Below are 23,995 nucleotides of genomic sequence, written 5' to 3'. Positions count from 1 at the left end.
TGGCAACAGGCCCTTCGGCCCAACCTGTCCATGCCACCCAGTTTTTACCACTAAGCAAGTTCCAATTGCCCGCATTTGCCCCATATCCCTCTATGCCCATCTTACCCATGTAACTGTCTAAACGCTTTTTAAAAGACAAAATTGTACCCGCCTCTACTACTGCCTCTGGCAGCTCGTTCCAGACACTCACCACCCTCTGTGTGATGTAGTCACTGTTGTAATGTAGGAGATGTTACAGCCACAAACAGAAGTGAGATAATGACCACAGATAATTTACTCTGTGTAATGTTGGTTGACGGATAAATATAAGCCAAATCACCATGAATGCTCCTCTTTATGTGGCGCCATGGGATCTCACATGTTTACCTGAGAGGGCACAAGGGCCTCAATTTAATCTCTCATCTGAAAGATGGCACTGGCGATAATTTGATTTGATTTATTATTGTTACATGTATTAACATACAGTGAAAAGTATTGTTTCTTGCGCGCTACATAGACAAAACATACTGTTCATAGAGAAGGAAAGGAGAGAGTGCAGAACGTAGTGTTACAGTCATAGCTAGGGTGTAGAGAAAGATCAACTTAATGCAAGATAAGTCTATTCAAAAGTCTGACAGCAGCAGGGAAGAAGCTGCTCTTGAGTCGGTTGGTACGTGACCTCAGACTTTTGTATCTTTTTCCTGACTGAAGAAGGTGAAAGAGCGTGGGGTCCTTAATTATGCTGGCTGCTTTGTCGAGGCAGCGGGAAGTGCAGACAGAGTCACTTGTGTGATGGATTGGGGCTACATTCACAACCTTTTGTAGTTCCTTGTGGTCTTGGGCAGAGCAGGAGCCCAGACCCAGCTGTGATACAACCAGAAAGAATGCTTAATGCAATGCTCCCTCAATTCTGCATTGGAATATTAGCCTGGATTATGGAGATTATGAGTGGAATTTTTTGGCCTCGCTTATCCCGAAACTGTAAAATCCCACCCGAGGTCAACAAATTTTTCCATGGACTGCCCCTCGCCCGCTACAATTCCCGTGCCAGGCGGGATAGGAAAATTCCGACCTATGGGTTCAAGTCCTGGAGTAGAACTTGAATCCATAACCTTACGAGCCAAAGGTGAGATATAAAGATGAACAATAATACAACTCTAAAGAGGATGCGTCTTTTTTGTACAAGGTAATGCTCAAGAGTCCATCTGTGGAACTGTGGGCAGTTCTGGATATCTAATCACAAGGAACAGTCTTACTCCAGATATCAGGAGTCTCGCTCTAATGAGGAAAGCTTAAACAAGTTGGGCATGTTTACTTGGAGAAAGAGAAGAGTTTCAGGTGGTGGAGTTGAAGTTATTAAGTTAATGCGGAGACTTGATAAAGTTGATCCAGACAATTGGTTCACAATGTGGTGAAAGATTCCAATATTGGGGACAACAGTTAAAACATTCAAAAGTTGGTAAATAGCAAGTGAAGTCAGTCCGAATTTCTGTTCCCTAAAAACTAAGTGAATAGAGTAATATGTTACAAGGGAAAGATGCTGAACAGAAAATCCTGAATGGGGAAAAAAGAGAATTGAATATATTGGATCAGAAAAAGGGATACAATGAGACAGCAGGTGACTGGGGCTGGCCCCATTAAGAAGGGATAGGATTTTTGGGCTGAGAAACAAACTAACCTTTCAGAAAAAATGCAGTGTCTCTGTGATTTTCATTTCTTCTCTTTGTGTGTAATGCAGGGGACATTGCTTTTACTGATGGCAATTCATCTTGTAATCACTTTTATAACGTCTGTTAAGTACCATTGTTTGAAGCAGGAATGGTGCAGTGGATTAGTTCTGAGGTGTGGGATAAAATCTAGCCAGACAGATGGATGAAAATCTCATGTCTTTGACTGTAAGGGAGCCACATGCTAGACACAGTTCCTAGTGAGTCCACAGCCCAAAACTAACCCTAATTGGCCATCAAACTCAGGCCACAGGATTGCCGTGTGGGAAATTGAATCTTTATCATTGTTTAAAACGACAAAGTGATAATTTTTTTGGTAAACACTTTCATGTGAAATATTTTTTATGAAACCAACACTCATTTCTTCTGACTTCAAAGCATAAATTCCAGTGCATTCAATTACCTTCCTTGTCAGTTAATTTATGATCTCTCATCATCGCTCTTAAACACTCCATGTATCAGTTATGATCCATTCACTACCAGTTCATCTGGGAGTCCCTTCTTTAGAAATCAAATCTATTCTCTTTCAATTTAATTTCTCTTTATCCTTCCAAAGAGTTTTCTGTTGTTTTAAAACAAAGTTATACCTGACAGGACAGGACACCTGCTACCCAAGCCCCCCCTTTGTCCCTGCTGCAGTCCAAAGGCTGAACAACAGACTCCAGCTGCATGCTAGCCTTTGAAAGGCAGGAAGAACTCATATTTATACACTACCTTTTGTGACCTTCGGACATTCCAAAGCACTTTACAGCCAATGAAGTACTTTTGAAGTGTAGACACTGTTGTTATATAGGAAATGCAGCAGCCAATTGGCACACAGCAATCTCCCACAAACAGCAATGTGATGATGACCAGATAATCTGTTTTTAGTGATATTGACTGAGGGATAAGACCATAAGATGGAAGAGCAGAAGTAGGCCATTTGGCCTACCAAGACTGCTCTGCCATTCAATGAGATCATAACTGATAAACATTGGCTAGGACATCAGGGAGAAGTCCCCTGATCGATGGTACCTCAGTGCTGGCTGAAACATCTTCAGTGTGACTTGAACCCACAACTTTCTGACTCAGGAGTGGGCAAGCATGCTAGAAACTAAGCCATGACTGACACTGTTTGCAGGACAAGTTGTCTGGGAAGAGACATCTAGCTCTGAATGGCTCAGAGTACACTGCTGCCCCCTCCATACTTGTGTGCTCTGTCACTCATGATCAAAGTGATGGTTCAGCTGGGAAGTGTATTGCCTTGGTGTTAGACTGAGCCACACAGAGCGGGAAGGCCCCAGCTTCTGTTCCCAAAGCCAGCAATGAGTTTGCTGATCTCAGCAAGGATGGCGCTGCAATTGGCCTCAGTGCCCTTGAAGTGAAGACAGGAAAACTCATGCAGTGTTTCCACTCTTTGAGCTTGATTTGAACTGTGTAAGTGAATGGGTTTTGTGTGTGGACTACAGGCTTAGGCTCAGCTGTGATGCCCTCCAGAGTACAACAGCATGCCAATACTAACTAAATTGTCACAGGAAGCAAGATTAATTGGCAAGGTACTGGTATCCATAGAATTGTACACCAGCAAGACTTCAGGCCTGGAGGGGAGAAAACAGGAATAAAAAGAATGGCCTTTGTAACCATAACCAAAATTTTCAGGAGAGCCATGGAAACTGTCAGCAAAATATATTAATGCAAAATCTTGCACTGCTCCGTTTTTCAAATCTCATCCATTTCAGTGTTGGTGTCTATGAATCACTGAATGAACAGTTAAACAGGTTATAGGACTGAGATTCGCAAACTGGTTTGTACAGCCAGTGGCTGAGAAAATCCTTACCTAAGCAATGTATTTCTCAATACAGCAGCTAAACATCTCATTTAGATTTGCCTGAGTTTCTTTTTAAATTTTCCCCTCAGCTGAACAGAAATCTGCAGATGATCTGTCGTCTCAAAGAGTAATGTGTGTTTCTGTGGTACAATAACTTGGTAAAAAAAATTCTCCTTCCGGTATTTATCCAATTTCCCCTTTTTTGAAAGTTCCTATTGAATCTGCTTCCATCACGCTTTCAGGCAGTGTCTTCCAGATCACAACAACTCGCTGCGTAATAAGAAATTCTCATCTCACCACTGTGGTTCTCTTGCCGATTCACTTCAATATATGTTCCTGTGGCTAATGACCCTGCTGCCACTGGGAAGCAGTTTCTCTCCCCCTCCTCTATCCAAAAGCCACTTTGTGATTTCAAATGCCTCCATTAAATCTCTCCCTTAACCTTCTCTACTCTGAGGAAAACAATCCCAGTTTCTCCAGTCTCTCCAAATGCACTGAAGTCATTCAGCCTGGCACCATTCTGGTCAATTTCCTCCACATCCTCTCCATCCTTCCTAAATTGCCTTCACAATCCTTCCTAAATTGTGGTGCCAGAAATTGGATGCAATACTCCAGCTGAAGCCTAACCATGTTTTTATTAATCAGTGATTTAAAATCTGTGTGGAAGGGACAGTTACAGAATCTTTACACACTTTCGATAATTCCTACCTAGTCACATGAAAGCTTTTTTTCTCCCTCAGAGGCTATCCCAGAGTTCACTGTGTTAATGTAATTTTGAGATATATTTCTGGTTCTTGTAATTGAGTCCAACTAACTCCAGAAAAGGCTGTACAACATCCGCACGTGCGCGACTGTGTGCTTCTTTTTGGTTAACCAAATAAATTAAGTCAATAAATTGAGGGATAAATTAAAATGCAGCTCCTAAAGAAATGCCTCATCAAAGTAAAAAGCATCTCAAAGAAAACTTAAAACAAAATGTGGTTGAAGGGGTCAATAAAACACCCCAGTCCCTGCAATGCCCACCGGGCATGGAAGGCCTTGATGGTGCTGGAAGACGTTGTGTGCTCCCTTTCCAGGGCAAACCTGGCTATCGAAGAGGGCAAACAGTTCGGACAGATGACCTATTAATTGCCTAGACCTATTAATGGCCAGCTTGGCTAGGCCCAGATGTGTGTGTGTGTGTGTGTGTGTGTGTGTGTGGATCAGGGATGTGAAGTTTAAATGATTAATTAAGGCTTGGCTGTTTAATGCCCGGCTGAGGCCACTGCACAGTGATGTAGGGTGGGAACCCTGGTTAATGTATCCATCCCTTGTCTCCTGTTAGCCTCACAAGACTGTAGTACTTCTACCACTTTTGAGCTCTCTGCCTGCAATAAGTTGATTGGGTACAGACTAGTAATCTAACCTGGAGCCTTCCTGGGTCTCACTGCCATTGACCAGCCATTGAAAGCAGCTAGCAAGCTATGGCAAACTGCATTTGAACTTCTCTATACATGGGCTAGAGTTCTCAATGTAGAAGGGTGTTCCGCAGGCAGGAGAAAGTGGAGTGTGAAGCTTGACATCTGCTTATTTCATTGCAGATATTTTTCTTTGATACAGAATGTGAGATGCAGATTGCACAGTTCAGGGAGGCAGGAGATTAATATTTCTCTCGGCACCTGTCCAAACAATGTTTTCATTCCCTGTTGTTACTAAGGGGAAACAAGACCCAAGACAACATTGAAATGTTTAATGACTACAGACTGTAAATAAACATTCCATCTTTTTTAACGCAGTTGATTTAAACCTTTCCAGCAGTGTTACTATCCGTACTGATCTGAGGACCTTCACTGAGGGTAGTCAGATTTCAGCAGGGTAACACCACTTTGTGTGCCTGCGTTAAGTATTATCTACCAACCTCGTTTGTGTTGATTCTGTAAAACGCTTTAACTTGTCTGTCTCTCCATTTCCAAGTGATTGCTGCACTATTTTTCTTTCTCCCAATTTTCCCCCCAACTCCCCTAAAGGTGATGGTTCTTGTTGGAGTTATATGAATGCCAGCTTTTCCTGTGACGTGACAAGCACTGACTTGAGGATAGGATTGAACTCGGCTGAACAAGTTGACATGTTCTTGGGCAAAATGCCAAAGTGCCAGAGGGCAACCGGTGCCTGTGCAACTGTGCCCAATGCAAGGCACCACTATATGGAGAGAGAGAGCAGGGAGAAACAAATGTGCTAGAATGAGTCAGATTCCACCTCTTGGCTCTGAAATGCCCTGTCTGTTCTCAACACAGTTGCCAATGGGAACTTGCTGCTGAGGAATTTCGGGCAGAAAGTTCTCTCTATGCCATTCTAACGCACCGTCGACGTTTGAAAATGTGATAACTCCTTTTTTTCATCTGTTTCTATGCACTTTGGCAGTTTCAGCTCCTTCCAATAACTCCAGAATCTCCCAGCTATTCCCTCTGAGTTAGCTGCTCATTGATATCCACACCAAGGTCTTCTGGGGGTAATTCTCCTGATATTTGTCTGTCCTGTCCCTGCCTTGCGATGAACGGCCAGCCCTGAGTTTGCACAACACGATGGAGAGAGGCAGGGATAATGCAGTGATTAATGAAGCTGGAATTCTTGGTGTAAAGAGGCAGAGAGAAATGAACAAATGGTTGCAAATGTCAGTCAGTGCTTTGCATGGACAGAGACAGCACTGCCAGCTTTGCATTTTTGTGCAAATCTAAACTGCAGATACAAAGAAAGTCTGAGCAAACCCCTCTGGAGGGAATGGAAAGGGAGTGTTGCTTCCTGAAAGCACAGCTCCGATAATCAATTGTTTGAAGCTGCCGTGTTGGCAGCTGGATGAGGATTTGCTGCAATCCAGGTTGCAAACAGCGAGGACAGTGCAAGCTGCCTAGGAGAGGCTCGCTGGGCGAATTGCTGAGGCAGACAGCATGAGGAAACTGAAGGAAAGCAGCCACTCGCCTTGATGATGAATGATATCTCTGCTTCCAGTTTAGTTTTTCCACCCTACAGGGAAGCAGGGGGCTTATGACATTCCTCCCTGCCACCAAATCAGTCACTCTCCAGCCCCCTTCCTCTAGTGTAATGAAAACGCCCTGTAAAAATGAGTGTCAATAGACAGTGGAAGAGAAAAGAAAGAGGCGCTGAATGCTGTTGAAGCTGTGCAGACAGAAATGTGATTTTTGTTCCATTGAGTTATACGTACAATTAGGCGCTTATTAATGAATTATCATAACTTATTGAAAGTATAATTGAGTGCTTTAAATAAAAGCACGAGAAAACATACAAATCTGATGGTTTTGTTGCTTGAATAGACTCCCTTTTCTCTCCCAAGTAGAGGAATATCTTTCATTATGTTTACAGCATTACAAAAAAAGGATTGGCGAAACAAAACTGCTGAACTTGCTTTGCCATAAACAAGGATGCTAATATTTCAAATGGGAAAGGACTGTTGTATTACTTCAGGAAGAATGTGAAGGATAATTGATCAGTGCATGGACTTGGCTTGAGAAAGAAGTATGTGTAAATTCAGGGATTGTGTGCTCCCAGTGGGGAGCCAGTCTTGGAGGGAACGTTAGTTGCTCACAGCTCTGTACTGTGGATCCTCGAAGCTGTGCTCTCTTTGAGTGAGAGAAGCTGCTGCTGATTGTCTCTGAAGCGACTGGGGGCCCACATCCAGCTCTCTCTGCTTCAGACAGCCAATTAGAAAGGAGTATTAGCAAACTGTCAGCTCCCTTCAGCTGCAATGAGAGTTTCAGACTCCATAGCAACACAGCAGGCCTCGGTAAACCAAGAGCCAGGCCTTGACTTGCCTCCACGGCTGACATGCATTTTCCCAACGCACGTTAAGAGGAAAGGACTCTGAAAACGGACACCTTTCAGCCATGATGCAAGAGAAATTTATTGAAGAGCTATCACTTCTAAATTGCAGGAGACGAGATCTAAATTATGGAAACTGCTGTGAAACAGTTGAAAGGAAGAAGTTGGTTCTATAAGAATCCAGCAGTGTAACTGATGGGCTTTACTGCGTGTTGTGTAATATCACAAGAAAAACGAATCTAGGAGATTTAAGTAAGTTTCTTCAATGTAAAATTGCATTGTGTGAGCGTATATTATAAATGGACTGAACACTATGTGCCACTTATTCAAGTTCTTGCAGCTATCATTACCCAGAAAGAGGGGGTTGGGAAAATAGACCTTTTCTTCACAACGGTGTATTTGTATGTTTCTTTAAAATCCATTCAGAACAAAGTAATGTGAAATAGATTATGTTGGTCATCCATCTCCACAGTAAGACTGAATGGAGCAATTGTAGTGTCAGCCTTTTTGTGTGTAGTTAAAAATCAGATGCCCCGTCTCTTTTACGTTGGTTGTGACAGGGGCGGGGTGGTTGGGACGGTATTGAGTATTATTGTCATGTTGCTCAGGGTGGTAATTTAAAAGGTATTATGTTGCGTGAACCAGGAGTCAGCAGCTGGGTTCTGTCTCCTCCTGTAGCCTGTAACGTGATCAATGGTTAAATAAACTTGAGCTTCTGCTCTCGCAACCAGACGTTATCTCTGTACTGTAGTTTGTTGGCAGTTGCTATCTTTTGCTTTTGAAGTCTTTCAACCCTTTTATATATGTGACTGTAACAGAATTGATTAAAAAGCAAGCGATCACTTGGTTCTGTCCAGTGCTGATGAGGCTGGCAGTTCTGATCTGAAGCGGAAATCTGGCAAGAATACCATCCGTGATAATGAAGAAAACAATGTGAGCAAGCATAATTGTTTATATTGGTCATATTTAAACAAAAATGCATTGAAACTCTCCTTACTCCTCTGACTTTGTGTAGATCCATGGATCACTCAAATGTCTATTTTTCGTGTGTGGTCCCAGACAGTGACTTACCTGCACAATCAAATTATCTGATATCACCCACAAGATAATCAGAAGCAGAAATGCTGGCTGATGTTTTTCCCATGCATCTTATTTTTGAGTGATTAAATCCCAGTTTTTAGCTGTTTTTGGGATGTGGGCAGCCATGTTTAGTGACTCTCCCTGGTTGTCCATCTCATGTAGGCTGATATGTGGATGTTGTCTTCCACTAATTAAAACCTTTGGTTTCTTGCAGCAATTTTGTAGTTTTTGTTGTCAGTTTGTTTTCTGATTTAAGTTCGCAACTGATCAGCTTTATTGAATTAATTTCACAACTTGCTGTGATCAGATTTAAGCTCCTACTTCTTGTTCTCTATGGGTTGGATTTGCATTAGGTGCTGACCTAACCAAGGCAGTCAGATTATTCCTTGTGTGTTGTTGCAGACAGCACAAGTTCAGAACATTTTTTAAAAAATTCATTTATGGGACATGGGCGTCGCTGACTGGCCAGCATTTATTGCCCATCCCTAGTTGCCCTTGAGAAGGTGATGGCGAAGTGCCTTCTTAAATCGTTGCAATCCCTGAGCAGTAGGTACATCCACATTGTGCAGTACTATTTCCTCTATTTTTGTAGGATCTGTAGTCCCAGCTAGGAACTCGGACTCTTGAGTCCATGCAGATCCCCAGTGTCCCAATAGTGTTGTAGGATTCTTGAATTTAAGGAGTCAGTGTTGAAAAAATTGGTGCAGTTAAGAATATTTGCTCAATGTGCTGGCGAATACAAATGTATATTCCACTGGCAGGCTGCACAGTCTAAATGTCTGTGATCGTGCAGTGCTGAACTGGAAGACTGGTCACTCTTCCTGGAACCAGGATAGCTTGCAGAATGTGCCTGAAGATGAGCGTGGTTGATTTTTAACCCTAGTCCCCGTAACACTCTTATATGTCAATTGTGGCTCAATAGGTAAGCACCCTTAACTAAGAATATACAAAGTAGGAACCAGGACTAATGGAGCCTGCTCTGCCATTCAGCCCCCTGAACCTGCTCTGCCATTCAGTATGATTGTGGCTGACCTTTGGCTTCTGTTGCACTTTCCTACCCACTCGCACTATCCTTTGATTCGCTGAGACATCTGTCTGTCTGCCTCTTGAGGTGGAAAGTTGTGGGTTCAACCATAGATATGAGCACAAAATCCAGGTTGGCACTCAGTGAAGTATTGAAGGTGTTCTGAGTTGGAGGTGCCGTCTTTTGAATGAGATGTTAAACTAAGGCCCTCAAGTGGCTATAAAACATCACATGACACTATTTGAAAGAAAGGTAGGGCAGTTCTCCCTGGTGTCCTGGCCAATAATTAGCCCTTAATTAACAGCACTAGAAATTTCACCATCATCATTTTGCTCTTTGTGGGAGCTTGCTGGGTGCAAAGAATTAAGGATATTGGTTAGCTCAATTGATTAGATGACTAGTGTGTGGTGCAAAATGATGCCAGCAGTCAATCCCTGTATCAACTGCGGCAGTTCGTGGATCCCTGTCTCCTTACTTTGCCCTACACTTGACGTGGAGTGTGTTTCATTGTGTGGTTAGGGTCTAGATGGGAGTTTTGAGGACTGTCAATTCTTCCAAAGTATGCTGCTAAAGTCTGTAGTTTGACTGTTCCTGCATTAAAACAATAATTACACTTTATTGGCTGTAAATCCTTTTGAGACGCACAGCTGTGAAAGGTCTGATATAAATGCAATTTCTGCTTAAAGCAAATCTGCTTTCTGTTTTCTGCCTTTATTTTGAAAGCTTGGGGTGATCTCCATTATTAGACAAATACATCCCCCCAAAATGAGTGATCTGCTGCCTGTTGACTGATTGGATATTAATGAGTGTTGAAATTTCTAGAATGAAGCTAGAGGTCAAAAGCACTGCAGTCCAAGGTTACAGAAGTGACTAAATCGGCTTTTGCTTTGGCCTATTAGTCCATTCCCTTGTTGTTTTATGAAGGGACAGTGGCCCTGGAATAGATTCCAAGCTTTCCGTTGTACATTGTGCTTTAGTTGGCTTTCATTTTGTTCAAGAATATTGAAATAAGAATTGACCAATTTGATTTCTGGTGTGTTCTTTTTCTTTGTTTGCAATGTTTTCAAAGAATCTTCATCTCTTCAGGAAAATGTGGAATGTTAAAATGTTACAATATTCTGGGTGCCATGGCAACATGATATGAGCACTGAATGCTATCTTGGCCATTGTAATTTACGTTGCAGTTCTTTACATACAAACATACAATAAAGAGCAGGAGTAGGTCACTTGGCCTCTCGGGCCTGCTCCACCATTCAGTAAGATTCTGGCTGATCTGATTGTAACCTCAGCCCCACATTCCTGCCTAACTCCCAATAACCTTTCACCCCTTGTTAATCAATAATCTATCTAGCTCTGCCTTAAAAAAATTCAAAGATTCTGCTTCCACTGCCTTTTGAGGAAGAGAGTTCCAATGACCCATGACCCTCTGAGAGAGAAAAAAATTCTCCTAATGACCCCTGGTTCTAGATTCTCCCACAAGAGGAAACATCCTCTCCACATCCACCCTGTCAAATGTTTCAATCAAGTCGCCTCTTACTCTTTTACACTTCACCAGATACAAGCATAGTGTGTCTAAGCTTTCCTCATAAGACAACCTGTTCATTCCATAATCTAGTAAACCTTCACTGAACTACTTTTAATGCATTTACATCCTTCCGCAAACAAGGAGATCAATATTGTGCACAGTACTCCAGCTGTGGTCTCACTAATGCCCTCTGTAGCTTGAAGTATACCCTCCCTGTTTTCGTATTCAGTTCCCTTCACAATAAACAATAACATCAAATTAGCTTTCCTAATTATTTGCTGTACCTGCATATTAACCTTTTCCAATTCATACATTAGGTCACCTAAACTCTTCTGCATCTCACTGCTCTGCAATCTCTCAACATTTAAATAATATGATTCTTTTTATTTTTCTTGCCAAAATGAGCAATTTCACATTTTGCATTTCACATTACACTCCATTTACTAGATCTTTGCCCACTTACTTAACCTATCTAGACTCCTTTATTTCCTCTTTTTATCTTACTTACCTTCCCACCTACCTTTGTGTCTTTATCAGCAAATTTAGCAACCATACATTTGGTTCCCTTCATCCAATTCATTTACATAAATTGTAAAAAGTTGAGATCCCAGCACTGATCCCTGTGGCACACCACTCGTTACATGTTGTCAACCAGAAAATGACCCATTTGTGCCTACTCTGTTTCATGTTACCTAGCCAATCTTCTTTCCATACCAGTATGTTACCTCCTTTTTTTTGCAGTAACCTTTGATGTGGCATATTATCAAATGCCTTCTGGAAATCATAGCACAAAACATCCTCTGGTTCTCCTTTATCCACAGTATATGTTACTTCTTCAAATAACTCCAATAAATTGATTAAACATGATTTCCTTTCACAAAACTACATTGACTCTATCTGATTATTTTGAAATTTTGCAAATGCCTTGCTATAGTGCATTTTTCTTCTGACAGATGTTACGTAAACTGGCTTATAGTTTTCTGCTTTCTGTTTGAATAAAGAAGTTACATTGGCCATTTTCCAATCATATGGAACATTCCCTGAAAATAGGGAATTTTGGTTAATTAAGACCAATGCACCAACTATCTCCCTAGCCTCTTCTTTAAAGACCAGAGGATAAAGTCCATCAGAACCTGGGATTTGTCGACCCACAGCCCCAACAATTTTTTCAGTATCACTTGTTTGCTGCTTGCAATTTTCTTGAGTTCCTCCCTTCCTTCCATTTCCTGATTTACAGCTATTTCTGGGAAGTTACTTGTATCAGCTATAATGAAGACTGATGCAAAATACCTGTTCAATTCATTTGCCATCTCTTTATTTTCACACTAAGTTGATCTTTCTCTGCATCCTAGCTATGACTGTGACACTACATTCTGCACTCTCTCCTTTCCTTCCCTATGTATGGTATGTTTTTGTCTATATAGTGTGCAAGAAACAATACTCTTCTCTGTATACTAATACTTGTGACAATAATAAATCAAATCAAATATTAATTCTCCAGACTCACTTTCTATAGGAACAGCACTCACTTTGCTAACTCTTTTTTTCTATATCTATAGAAACTCTTACTGTCTTCATATTTCTAGCTGGCCTTCTCTTGTACTCAAATTTTTCCTTTCTTATCAATCTTTCAGTCATTCTGTGTTGATTTTTATATTCTGCCCTGCTGTGATATCGAGCATGACAAAAATTGGCATACTCTGATCCTTTCAGTCATTGTCTTCATGTGAATGGGAATTATCGGGATTCATACTTTTTTGCTTTTAAAGCCCTCTCTTTTTCCTCCCCTCCCCCCTTTAAATACTACACAGATACTGTTGTGTTTTGTTTGTGGGATAAATGGGTTACATCATTTATTGTGAAAACCCAGGAACATATCCTGTCCTGTGCCCTCTATATAGGTCATTCATTATTGCTAAGCAAGCACTGCTACAAATTGGTTGCTCCGCATCGCCAAGCAAGCAATGTGATAACAGTTCCCATCGCTTTAATTTGTGCTGACGACTGAAGTACTGACCTGATGTTAGATTGTAATGAGAATTGGAGGATGAGGCTTCTTCATTTGCTTGGTCTTGTGTTAAGCGTCTTATCTGAGCATTACAGTATGTGGTTCTCTTTAATATAACCAGTCCAATGTTCAGGGTACTGACTCCAAACACTTGTAGGCCTATACAGCCTGGCACCATACTAAATGCTTGAAAGGTGTTTTTGATGTTGTGTTAGTGCTCTGGGCTCCTGACATACTGGGCTCGTACAGTCAGGGGCAATAGCAGATCTGCCAAGGCTAGCGGTTGGGAAAACTGTGGCTCTCAAATGAAGAATGGTCATTTCGTTGGGGTATCTCAAGACAGCTGTCACAGAACTATATCTCAGCGCAAGCTGGAGTACATGCATTTAAAATAATTGGCAAAAGAACCAGAGGGTGAGATGAAGAGCATTTATTTTACGCAGCGAGTTGTTGTGATCTGGAAGGCATTGCCTGAAAGGGTGATGGATGGAAGCAGGTTCAATAGGAATTTTCAAAAAGGAGAAATTAGATAAATACTGGGAAAGGAGAAATCTGCAGGGCTATGGGGGAAGAACAGGGAAGTGGGCCTAACTGGATGGCTCTTTTTGTAAGAGCTGACACAGAAATGATGAGATAAATGGCCTCTTTCAGTGTTGTATGATTCTCTGATTTGGATCTACTTTCTGAACAATCACACTGAACTGATTGAACTAAGTCAAGGGTAAAAAGAGCATAATTTTGTGCATAATGCTGAGCAGCTGAACAAGATGCCTCACAGGGACAGTTCCATTCATGTGTGTTGAACACATTCCTTGGGCATTTCATGGAACTACACTTTTCTCTTCAGGTGAAGGAGGGTACATGAGCTGGAAGGTTGAGAGTGTGCTATTCTCTTGAAAGCAATGCTATTTTCAGGTTAAAAAGAGTGTGGGGTAAACTGATATAACCACAGAATCTAAGCACTGGTTTCTCTGAATAACCTTGGCTCCCTGGTTCACTATCACTTTGAGTCAGAAGGTTTAATCTCCACTCCTGAAACATGAATACATAATCTCTGGGTTTATACTTTGTTGCAGTATGGAAGGTGTGCTGCACTGTCAAAGGTGCTATCTGTCTCTTCAGGGTGTCCCATACCTGTTCCCAAAGAGTTCATCTGCTGTCCTGACCAACACTTCTCTTTCTCTTTCAACCTCAAGTACAAAACTGGCGAGATTAAATGGGCGAGTGGAGGCTAGGACATCATAGAGTGTATATGGGCTGTGAAAGGAATACCATTGAGGAGTAGAATGGCTTTTTCACATTGTATGGTCTCCTACACACGGGGTCACCCTGATTTATTCTTGCCCACTTTCTGGTGACCTAGGATCAAGTCACTTACCCGGCCTTTATTCCAGAATGGGGCATTGCACTGAGGGAGAATCAAGTTAAAAATAGATCTCCTTTTGTTTAGAAGAAGCATGATTTCAGCTTTCCTCACTCACATGCTTCCTCTGATGCTTCCCAGTAAAAGCACACCACTTTCATAGCAGCAGTTGCTCATTAATTTTCATGAGCGTGTGGGAAGGTGGACAGCACACTGCAGGGAACTGAAAATGATGATTTTTATATCGAGAAACCTTGATGTGACTTATTGTAGGAACGGGGAGGGAGAACCTTTTAACTTTTTAAAGGAGGCTTACAGATGCATTTGCATTTTGAAAAAATTGAAAACAAAGTTATTGACGTTTAATTTTTATATTTGTATGCACTCTAAACTTTAGTCTCAATGTACAAATAACATCTTTTCTGTTCTGTACTCTGGCTCCTGTGTTGTGCATTATCACCATTATACATACACCCTTTTGTCATGTGAATGCAATGAGACAAATTACTCCCAGATCTCTCTCAGTGCTATTCTGTGACTTCTGCAAAATCATGAAAATCCACTGGGCAGGATAGATGCACCAATATCAGTGTTCTTACTCAGGCCAACATTGAAACATTGATCACGCTCGATCAGCTCTGCTGGGTGAGCCACACGGTCCACATGTCTCACACGAGATTCCTGAAACCAGCGCTCTACTCAGAGCTTCAAGGTAGCAAGCAATCCCCAGGAAAGCAGAGGAAGTACTTTAAGGACACCCTCAAAGAATCCTTGAAAATGTGCAACATCCCCACCGACTCCTGGGGATCCCTGGCCCAAGACCGCTCGAAGTGGAGAAAAAATATCTGGGAAGGAGCTGAACGTCCCGAGTTTCATCGCCGAAAGCAAACTGGAGCCAAGCATTGATAGTGAATAGAGACACCCTACCACCCACTCCTCCAACCACAGTCTGCCCCACCTGTGACAGAGACTGTAGGTCACGCATTGACCTACAGCCATCTGAGTATTCATTTTTAATGTGGAAGCAAGTAATCCTCAACCCTGAGGGATTGTCTAAGATTGAGATTCTATGACCCTGCACTAGTAGGATGCATGGGAGTAGCTCAAGATGATCTCCCTGCCCCTGTGATGCTGCCTGACCTTCTCTCAGTATCATCTGTATGGCTGTGAATGGATTGCCTGGCGAATTGTTGGGTTTGAAAATGAGTTGCACCAAGCAATTGCTATCCCCTCCCCCAGCAGCAAAATGTCTTCCTGCCCTTTCTCTCACTTGATCCCATCCTCGTCCAGCCCACACCTATCAGGAGCATGATCAGAAGCAAGAACTTTGGCTGGATTTCTCCAAGAGAGGATTTGGGGCAAGCTGTTAGCAGTTTTCCCCTCTGCCCCAAGCTGGGATCTGTTAACTTAGTATTGGAGTGGGGAGTGAACCTACAACTTGCTGGTTTCTGTGACTCGGCTACTTGCTGTTTGAACTTATTCAGGGTAGAATTTTTTTTCTGCACACACACAAATGAAAAAAGGGTTTTTGGCTGTGGCAATTTGGGAGCTTGAATATTTACACTGCCTTCATTAAATAGGTGAACAGTGGTGCCTTTTGAAATGAATATTTTTGCTGAAAGCCACTAAAGGGAAGTCAAATTTATACCAATTGAGAAGAGAGTGCCCAATCTGCACTCTTCTTGTACAGTATAAATTTATTGATTTCCCTTCTAATGTGTTTTTGTGAATATCCTGATGAGTGCATAGAATAGAATCGTAGGACCCCTACAGTACAGAAGGAGGCCTTTCGTCCCATTGAGTCTGTACCGACCACAACCAACCCAGGTCCTTTTCCCGTAACCCCACACTTTTACTTTGCTAATCCCCCTGACACGAGGGGCAGTTTAACATGTCTAATCAACCTAACCCGCGCATCTTTGGACTGTGGGAGGAAACCGGAAACCCCTGCAGATACGGGGAGAAAGTGCAAACTCCACACAGACAATTACCCAAAGCCAGAACTGAACTCGGGTCCAGCAAGTCACAGGTTTCGTCCCTAGGTTAGCAGATCTTAGCCTGAGATAGTGGGAAGTGTGCCTCTCAGCAGTAGAAGGGCTGCGAACTACTATCAGAGTAAACTTGTTAACAGAAGGGGGAAGAAATGTGATGGATTGAAGGAGCCATCTATTGGAATTTAAATGGGAGGGGGTTCATAAATTCTCGTTAGTACTCAGCATTAAGTAGCTCTCGAAAAAATAGAACATTGTGGGGTTGAGAGGAGGGGGGGGCGCTGTAAAATAAAATTAGGAATGTGAAAATGAAAACAAGTAAAATTAATGGGTATGTGGAGCACAATCTGTGCTCTTTCAAAGGGCTGACACAGGCATGATAAGCTAAATGGCCTCCTCCTGTGCTGTGTGATCCTGTGTTTTTTTTTCTGTGCATTACAGAGCCTGAGTCAGTGGCGTTTGGAGATGTAACTTGTAATTCTCTCTGCAGAGCAATGTTGGATCAGTGACCAAGAACCATATACCTGACTTCATTGTAATTGTGGATCTGCCTGCCAGCCTCATCATTGGGAATGAGCTGTAGGAATCTGATGGAGGCTGGGTTAAAACAAACCCTGAAAATGATCGTAGTTTTTTAAATTGAATAAATCCCACTGATTTGTTCAAAAGTGTCCAAGGCACTGCTCATTCTTTCTGTATGCGGTTCGATGCTTCTGCTTTTGAGAAGGTGACTAGACTTGTCTGATGCTGATTGTATCTCATTAGTAGAAGATCCTATTAACTTTATAGGCTTTCAGGTGGATAACATGAGTTTAGGTCGAGTGCTACAGATGAGCAAGCCCTAGTGTGCACACTTCTGTGTTATTAGAACTGTCATTTGAATTTAAAGTGAAGCAGTTCCTATGTTGCCTCAAAAAAGAGAATATATTTGAATCTACAATGTGATGATGTGAACATTTTTGTTGTCTTGCCTTGCGAATCCAAGGTGTAATCTCTGAGAGAAGTTGCTAATATAAAATCAAAGATGCTTTTTAGTGTGGGACTGATTTCCAAAGCATATGTTGACTGTGTTTCTCGGTGGACAAATAACGACAACTTGCATTTATATAGTGCCTTTAACATAATAAAACACTCAAAAGTGCTTCACAAGAGCTTTAGGGAACAAAATTTGGCACCCAGCACAAAATGAGATAACAACAGATAACCAAACACTAAGGTTTTGGGGAGTGAGAGCAGTTTAGAAAGGGAATTCCAGATCCTGGGGCCTCAGCAACTGAGGGCAACGGCCACCAATGGTGGAGCGATTAAAATCCGGGATGCTCAAGTGACCAATAGGTCATCCCACCTACATTGTTCTGAGGAATATAAGCTTTCTCTCACTCACTGGATAGCAGTCAGCAGCAACAATAACAGTAGCTGATCCCCCGCTGCCTGTGATATTTTGTATGTGAATGGAGACAGGGTGGAGATATTTCCTCTGCGATTTTCTTATAAAGAAATGGAGTATATAGAATGGATTGGATTTTGCTGCTTGCATAGAGGAAGCCTTCTACCTGTTTTAAGGCCTGCATACTGGTGCCATCAAATATTTGCTTCATAATGTTTTAAATAACTGCAATCCTGAATTTGCAACCACACTCACACTGGGGACATGTTGCAGTTCTTTCTTTTTCATAAAGAAAGCAAATATTTGTTTCCAGGTTAACTGCATTCAAATTGATGACTTCTATGCTTAGAGCAATTGTGCACATCTGAGAGCTGCATATTGAACAGAAGCCAGGTCATCAAAGAGTGAAACACCTTGGCATAGAAATTAATATCAGGTACAGTGCACACACTAAATGCATGTTGTTTTGTGTGTGACTTCTGAAGGTATTGTCCATTTTGAGGGAGCTATCCCCACTCAAGGTCCACATCAAGGACTCTCAATTTCTTTACCTATAACCCAGGAAAGGATAATGTTAGCCCTGGAACTGAATGGCTTGCTGGGCCATTACTCACTTGCTCAGCCACATTGCCATGGATCTGGAATCAATGTAGGCCAGATCAGGTAAGAACAGCAGATTTCCTCAAAGGATATTAGTGAACCAGATGGATTTTTACACAATTAACGATAGTTTTGTGGTCACCATTACTGAGATTAGTTTGATTTCAGATCTTATTAATTGAATTTAAATTCCACCACCTGCCGTGGTGGAATCTGTCTCCAAAGCATTAGCCTGGGCCTCTGGATTACTAGTCCAGTGACATTACCACCTCACCACCATCTCCCCAGCAGATAGAGTGTTGGTTGGGTGTAGAGCACTGTTCCCCAGAGTCTGTCCCAATTTCTAAAGCATTTCCTCCACTGCACTCAACTTCTGGGGAGATTTTCTTTCCACATGATTTCTGTGTCTTATAGATTCTTTCCTCCCAACAGTCTTGGCTTGTCTGGGACTCAGGTCCAGTTAAAAGAATAGGATTCAATTGCACTGCCATACTCTGTTCCCTAAAGATTATGAAATACAGTCATGGAGTTCGCTCACGCATGCTCGAATTGTACTGAACGCTTTCAAATTTTGATTGATTTATTTGCAACTGAAAAGAAATCCTTGTTTCTGCTCATAATGCAATTGCTAGCCACTTACAGTGGAAATACAAACACTTCATCCCATTGTCTGATACCTGAGGAGTTACTGGGACATATCTCCTTGATCAATGGAGTACTTCCAGTTGGAAAGCATAAATGTATTTTACTATTGATTAAATTTCACAATGATCTAGCTCCAATTGTATAGGGTTCTGATGAGACCACACCTGAAATACTGTGTGCAGATTTGGTCTCCACATTTAAAAAAAGATATCTTTGCATTGGAGGTGGTACAGCAAAAGTTCACTCGATTGGTTCCTAGGATGAGGAGGGAGTTGTCCTAAGATGAGAGGCTGAGTAAATTGGGCTTACATTCTCTGGAGGCAATCCCATTGAAACCTATAAAATTCTGAAGAGGCTTGATAGTGTAGATACTGAGAGGTTCTTTCCCTTGGCTGGGGAATTTAATACAGTAAGAAGTCTCACAACGTCAGGTTTAAGTCCAACCTGTTTATTTGATAGTAATCCCACAAGCTTGTGGGATTACTATCAAATAAACCGGTTGGACTTAAACCTGGTACTGTGAGACTTCTTACTGTGTTTACCCCAGTCCAACACCGGCATCTCTATTTCATGGGGAATTTAAAACATGGGGATGCAATCTCAGGGTAAGGGGCCAATCATTTAGGATTGAGATGAGAAGAAATTGCTTCACTCAAACAGTTGCGACTCTTTGGAATTCTCTACTTCAGAGGGTTGTGGATACTTCATCGTTGAAGACTGGGATAGACACATTTTGGTGTCTCAGGGAATTAAGGGACATGGTGAGCGGGCGGGTAAATGGAGCTGAAGCCCAAGTTCAGCCATGATTGTATTGAATGGTAGAGGAGGCTTGACTGGCTGTATGGTCTACTCCTGCTCCTATTTCTTGTGTTATTGTCTCCTCTTGGTTTGGGGCTGAGCTGAGGCGGTGGAGTAGGAGAATCCTTGATTCTAGTTCAGTCACAGGAAATAGTCTTAAAATTGCTGTTTCTGTTTCTCAAGATATCATGACCTTCAGGCCAAATTCACATTGGGCAAGATCTGACACCCTTGTTGAATAAAGTTCCACAAGCCTTACCATTTCTTGTGTTGAATAATGTTCAGTGCATAGCCATCTCACCTTTGAGTCTGAATTTCGGGTTCAAGTTTCATTCCGGAGATGTGAGCACGTAATCCAGCTGACACTCCAGTGCAGTACTGAGGGAATGCTGCAATATCAAGATGAGATGTTAAACAGAGTCCCCATCGGCCCCCTCTGGTGGATTTAAAAGATCCCACAGCCGCTACCTTTAAGAGCAAGGATGTTCTCTCCAGTGTCCTTGTCAACATCTACCCCTCATCCAACAACACTAAAATTGATTATCTGGTCATTTATCTCATTGCTGTTTGTGGGAACTTGCAATGTGAAAATTGGATGCCATGTTTCCTTCATTGCGACAGTAACCACATTTTCTGATCATGTGCTTATCTAATGTAAACATTCTGGCAGAAGCCACCGGCTAAGAATCAGGAGGAGAAAACTGGGCAGGGAATACTGTTACAATTGAATTTGTTAAAATCCAGGATTGCACTGAAATAAAAAGACTTAGTAAAACTTCTCAAAGCCTATTCCAAGATGTGTAGTCAAGCATTGAAGACTGCGCCTACTGGTCTGATCTTGCCAGTGCACAGGGCAGCTCCTCTAATGTTACATTTAGGCTCTAATGAACAGTGCGTGTTTCTTCTGGAAACAGGAGAGAGCAAAAATTAATCTAAAAGGCCTGCCAGCAACTTAATACCTGCTCAGTATGCAGCACTGGCCTCGATACAGATTGACCCTAGATGGTTCTTTTTGGTTTGAAATAACGAATGTGAGCAAGCAGGTAGTCCACTTTTGAATGGGTACAAGAGAGAAACTGTTAGCATTGGATCAGAGTGGGTAAAGCAGAGCAAAGCTTTTACAACATATAAGCAGGGCTAAACCAACAGAGAACAGTGATAATGTATAGTCATATTTTAAAAGTTCTTCTAGAACAAACACCTGTAATGATTGAGGTTGCACAATGCTAGGAACTATTATTCTAATGCCAGTCACTGCCTGTGATATTTTGTATGTGAACAGAGAGTAAGTGAGATGGGGCCTCTGATCTTCGGGTAAACATTCTCCAAGACGGCCTTCATGACATACGACAGTGCAGTCGCTGAGCAGAGACTGATAGCCAAGTTCCGCACACATGAGGACGGCCTCAACCGGGATCTTGGGTTCATGTCACACTATCTGTAACCCCCATGACTTGCCTGGGCTTGCAACATCTCACTAACTGTCCTGTCTGGAGACAATACACATCTCTTTAACCTGTGCTTAATGCTCTCTCCACTCACATTGTCTCCACGTTTAAGACTTGATTAGCTGTAAAGACTTGCATTCTAATCAGTATTCTGTAAATTGAGTGTGTGCCTTTATATGTCCTGTTTGTGATCAGAACTCCCACTCTCCTGATGAAGGGGCAGAGCCCCGTAAGCTAGTGGTGTTTGCTATCAAATAAACCTGTTGGACTTAAAACTTGTGTTGTGAGACTTCTTACTGTGTTTATCCCGGTCCAATGTCGGCAAATCCACATCAATTTCAACCTATGCAGATCAGCTGTTTTGAGACCTCAGCCCACGACAGGAAAAGCAGTTTGTACTCCCAGCACCTGTGTCTATGGAGAAGCTTACTTGAATAACCAATTGTTCTCCCCTGTGTCAAAAGTAACCCCAAATGATACAAGTGCTGGGTGTGGTAACTATGACTAGATTTTGCCCATAGTTTTAAAACCCTATAGGATGTCATTTGGGGAGGAATAGCTCTGAGATTAGAGAAATAAAGGGGTTTAGAACTTGGTAAATTTAGGGACACTGTGTATAGCCATTGAGTTAGTTAACTGTACTTCTAGTTGACTTGTTGTATATTTCATTATTTCATAGACTCATAGATTTCCTACAGTGCAGAAGGAGGCCATTTGGCCCATTGAGTCTGCACTGACAACAATTCCACCTAGGCCCTATTCCCGTAACCCACATATTTACCCTGCTAATCCCTCTAACCTACGCATCCCGGGATACTAAGGGGCAATTTAGCATGGCCAATCAACTTAACCTGCACATCTTCAATGTTTAATTAACATTTATTTGGGCCATCATGCTCTGGTTTTCAAAGCTTTCTTCACATAATACCAAAGTACAATTGAGGGCAAGTGTTTAACGTTCCCTTTCTGGGATTTGGAATAGCCTGGCATTTACCTTCAGCTGTGCTCTTAACAAGTGCTATTGTGTGACATGTATGACCAATCTCACGCGCTGTTAAATTCTGACTCATCATACTTGTATGGAGTCTGGCATCACATCAAAATGGCAGCGGAGTTACCCATGCTCCTTTGTGTTGGTGCAGTTGCTCAATACTACTAAACAGATCAGTGTATCGCTTGAACATGTGATCAAAATGTGTCATTTGTGACTTTACACACTAGATTGTTCTCAGATTCATTGTGAAGTTAATCTGCAAAATAAAGCTGTCATGTTTTACAGGACATTGTTGAAAAGTGATGAGGGAAGAATTAAAGGTAACTACAGAAATGATTTGGGGGTAAATTCCCCAATTCTGTATTGTCATACTCTAGGATATAGGCTGGGCTAATCCTTTTAAATGCAGTTCCCGACATGAGCAGGAGACATCTCTCCCCTCCCCCCGCTGCATGTTAAATTGAATATTTCTCTATATTTTCACTGCTGACTTCCTTTATCTTACTTTTTTCTCAGAGGCTTTTGTGAACAGCCAAGAGTGGACGCTAAGCCGCTCAGTCCCAGAGCTCCGGTTGGTAAGTTTGCCTATTTGTTGCTTCAGTCATGAGCGCAACAACTGTAATTTTCACTATAACTGTGGTACCTGGTTTATGCCCTTGTTTCTGAGACATATCTGCTGTGAAATACACAGTGTGCTAAATACAGAGTAAGAAATGGCTGAGTGAACATTACAATCTGAGTTCATGTGTCATCTATGAAACTTGAGATTGAGGCTTGGACAGCTTATATAATCATTCTAATGGCAGGAACTTGTACCTTAACCATACCACCCCCCCCTCCCAAACATACGTTACTACTTGCGCCAATGCAACAAGTAGTATTTTGTCATGATGATTGATTTTTGTTATTGCTCTCTTTGGTTTATTTACTACAGCCAGTATGACAATATGATAGTAAATCAACATGATCAGATGTATCTATAGATGAAAAGGGATGTATATTCTGTAAATCTGCCCACAAGTGTCACAAAGCTCAGAAAACTTGGTCACATCTTGCTAAAATTGTAGAGGACATTGGTGAGATCACACCTCAGTACTGTGTACAGTTTTGGTCTCCTTACTTAACAGAGAAACATATTTGCATTGGGAGCAGTTTGGATAGTTTCACTGGGCTGATTCCTGAGATGGGGGAATTGTCCTCTCAGGAAGGATTGAGCAGGTTGGGCCAAAATTCATTGGCGTTTAGAAAGAGAAGTGATCTCATTGAAACATACAAGATTCTGAGGGGGCTGGGGGTGGATGGGGGAAGGGAGGGCTTGACAGGATAGATGCTGAGAGGATGTTCCCCTTGTGGGGAAGTCAATGTATTACTTACTGATCAGAATATGCACCTAACTTTTTTTTGGTCAACCAAATAAATTAAACCAAATTAACAAAGGGACAAATTAAAATGTCAGCTCCCGAAAGGAGGGGAACCGCCTGAAACAAAGGACAAAGTGGAAAGGAAACTTAAAACATCAAATCAAAATATGATTAAAGAGGGTCAATAATGCACCCCAGTCCCTGTGGTGCTCAGTGGGCACAGAAGGTGTTAACAGTGTGTGCAACTACCTTGTTAAGAGAATTGCTAGTAAAACCTGTGACATTGATCGTGTTACAAATAGAAACAGCTGCAACGCTTTGCTAGTTTAAGCTCCTTGTTGGCCAACAGCTCGGAGGAAGAGACTTGCAATAAAATAGCTTGAACCAAAAAGACCAGTGTGAAGTGATTCTTGCACTTCAACCACTTATCCTGAGTAACAGGGGG

General features: G+C 41.9%; 1 protein-coding gene across 3 annotated transcripts in view; it reads left to right on the top strand.

Annotated features, from left to right (window-relative positions):
* LOC145362058 (arf-GAP with GTPase, ANK repeat and PH domain-containing protein 1-like) overlaps nt 1–23,995 on the top strand; it is a 181,620-nt gene that overhangs the window by 77,962 nt on the left and 79,663 nt on the right. For all 3 annotated transcript variants that reach the window (XM_080218110.1, XM_080218111.1, XM_080218112.1), the window contains exon 2: nt 22,706–22,764. In XM_080218110.1, the coding sequence (XP_080074236.1) occupies nt 22,706–22,764 (59 nt within the window). The remainder of the gene's footprint in view (nt 1–22,705; nt 22,765–23,995) is intronic.

This window comes from Carcharhinus amblyrhynchos, chromosome X (genome assembly GCF_965287045.1).
Source record: "Carcharhinus amblyrhynchos chromosome X, sCarAmb.v2.hapA, whole genome shotgun sequence".
Taxonomy (NCBI): domain Eukaryota; kingdom Metazoa; phylum Chordata; class Chondrichthyes; order Carcharhiniformes; family Carcharhinidae; genus Carcharhinus; species Carcharhinus amblyrhynchos.
Note: the sequence above shows the minus strand (reverse complement) of the source record. Positions and strands in the feature narration are given on the sequence as shown.